This window comes from Emericellopsis atlantica (assembly GCF_019669845.1).
Source record: "Emericellopsis atlantica unplaced genomic scaffold F5Z01scaffold_36, whole genome shotgun sequence".
NCBI lineage: Eukaryota > Fungi > Ascomycota > Sordariomycetes > Hypocreales > Bionectriaceae > Emericellopsis > Emericellopsis atlantica.
Genome location: NW_025764738.1, coordinates 901 through 3503, shown reverse-complemented (window position 1 = coordinate 3503; position 2603 = coordinate 901). Strand labels below are relative to the sequence as shown.

General features: G+C 57.4%; 1 protein-coding gene across 1 annotated transcript; it reads right to left on the bottom strand.

The window, feature by feature from the left end:
- Window positions 1-735: 735 nt before the first annotated feature.
- Window positions 736-2390, bottom strand: F5Z01DRAFT_629373 (beta subunit of hypothetical CAAX farnesyltransferase; the record flags this gene model as incomplete). Its single annotated transcript, XM_046261659.1, has 5 exons — window positions 736-988; window positions 1070-1366; window positions 1423-1540; window positions 1598-1725; window positions 1804-2390. 5 exons carry the CDS (start codon window positions 2388-2390, stop codon window positions 736-738), a joined length of 1383 nt encoding a protein of 460 aa, XP_046114356.1.
- Between the last annotated feature and the right edge of the window lie 213 nt (window positions 2391-2603).

Genomic DNA, 2603 nt, shown 5'->3' with positions numbered 1-2603 from the left:
CTCGTCTAACCGCCTCATGCAGCTCACATGTACTCAGACTCATGTATGTACGTACGGCAAGGACCTTCCCTGCGGAGCGAGTGGCGAGTCTCGAAATCGACGCGCCGCGCAGATGGACTGGTTTATACTACTAGTACTGAGCTACGGTAACAGTGCGTTACCCTGTGAGTCCTTCTGGACGTACACTCATGGATGTATATTGACGACGTGGTACGCGCTGCTGCCAAGTGCCCTGGTGCGCTGCCGTATGTGCGAACCGCGGCGATAAGGCGACATGGACTGCATGTTCTGACCGTGCTTGTTCCTCTCTGCCTGATCTGCATATGGCCGCGCTTCCGCGCCGACGTTGATGCGGCATGTTATGAATGACCTCCTGCACCTCAGCAGTGCTCGCCTTCTTAGCTAGTCGTCGGCGAGACCGATCAAAGAAACATGACAACAGAGAGAAAGACCTTGCCCGCAGCATCTTGGCAGATGCTGTGCTACCATGTCCACTTGCCTTGCTCCATCCATCCCGGACGCATGTCTGATCTCCCATGGTAGCACGCGACAGCGTAGCTTCATCCTCTCGGGCCTTGTCTGCCAATGCACGGTGCATGGATTCACCTGCAGGGCTGGAAAAGCAATGTCTGCTCACCCTTCTCGGGCATCGCACGCGTCTTCAACGTTGCACAACATGGGTCAGCCCAGTGAAACGATAGCACACGCCTCCTGAGCAGCGTGCATTAGGATTCTTTAGAACCCGGCCTTGTTCGCAAAGTAGTCCCTGATGCCGTCTGCCTTGTGCTGGGGGATCACGTACACCGGATGAGTTGTGGCTAGCCGGTCGTCCTCGCTGAAAATCTGCTGTCCCTCCAGATACGGCGTCACAACCCACTCGTCGGACCCCAAGACAGTCGCGTCTAGGCGAGCCGATTTCATCGTCCACTTGTGCTGGGCCGAGCTCAGCCCAGACAGAACGTAGCACGAATGATACGCATCCGAGTTTCTATTTGGGCACGATTAGCATCCAACCGAAAACCACACAAAGTGCAAATAACGACGGCAGCAGTCGCAGGCATGTACGTACTTGCTGGGCTTGTCTCTCATGCCTCCCCGCTTCGACAGGTCCTGGCAGCAGCACAGAATGTACCTGATGAGCCCGTTTCGACTGAACAAGCTACCTGCCTCCGTCGCCGGGGTCACAGCTTCGGCCGCGAACCCCTCTTGCGGGCCGCTGATGCTGGCCTCGATCAGGGGCCAGCATCCACCGACCCAGTGGCTGTAGCACCCGTCTACCAATTTGTTGGTGCGACCAGAGAAGCCTCCTTCGGGAGCATATTGGCGTGATGACAGCCACGAAATGAGTCGCGGAAGGTCGAGATGGCTGTGTTTTTCTTACGTCAATAACTTGACCCCCAGCCCTGAGCTCCGAGTACATACCGTGGGATGCTCCTATGCGGGGAATCGATGATGCTCAAGCAACCAAGCGCACAGAAAGCGTACGCCCCGTGCGCTTCGACCGAGGGCTTGGCCGATATACCGCCTTCGTACGTTTGACCTGCACCGACACATCAGCCACTGGCAGAGGTCTGCGGGAAGAATGATGGCGACCCACACTGGCCGATCCAGTCTCCGAGACCACTGAAGAACCCTGAATGTCCTGCCGCACGAGCAGGCGATTCGGCTGGTAGATCGAGCGGGATATTCAACAGCGAGATGATGACAGACGCACAATACGCCCCTCTATACGCACACGGCCGGTCAGCATCCAGGGGTGGCTGCATGTTCCGACACGGAACAAAGAGTCTTGGGTCAACCTACCTCACATCCTCTTCACCTCCAATGGCCATTTGGAAGCCTCCATCCGGCTGCTTCAACGAGCCGAGCCAGTGCCACATGCTCTTTCTGTCCACCACATCGTAGGCCGCCTCCCCGCCGACCAGCGCCAACGACAGGATCGTTGCATACGTGGTGGCAAGATGCGACATCTGGCCCTGTCCACCCGCAAAGCCACCCGTCGCGTTCTGCATAGGGCGCACGGTCTCCACAAGCTTGTTGCGATAGAATGCCACATCTTCACCGAGAAGTGTCATGGCCGCCAGACACCAGTAGAAGAACCAAGGACGGCTCGGGTCAGCTGCCATGAACGCGCCTGGGAGGGGGCCAAGCTGCTTCCGAAGGAAATTGAGGTGGCGCTGCTTGTCCAGGAGAGGGATTCCGTGGTTATTTCGCGGACCTAGGTCCTCCTCGCCCAGAAGGAAGGGGAGGCATTCCTCAATCGTGTCCTGCTGCATGGCAGACGAGTCGGTCTCGAGCGCGTCGACCACGACAGGACGCATCCTGAATAGCTCCGGGATGTCGTACGCAGAGGTCTGCGCGGCGCCTGTTTGAGAAATTGCGGCGGCCATCTTGGGTTTGCTTTTGCTGTTGCTGTTGCTTGTCTTCTTGCTGGGATATTTGCGGATGAAGATGGCCTTTGGACGTGATCGCTTGTGATGCGCTTGCGGTTTCATAACGTGGCGCGACCCCGAGTGCGAGTCACTTATAATCAAGATGCGGGACAGCGCTCGAGCCCTCTTTGCCTTAGCATTGTCCCTGTCTTGGGCTGGCGATTTTTCAGT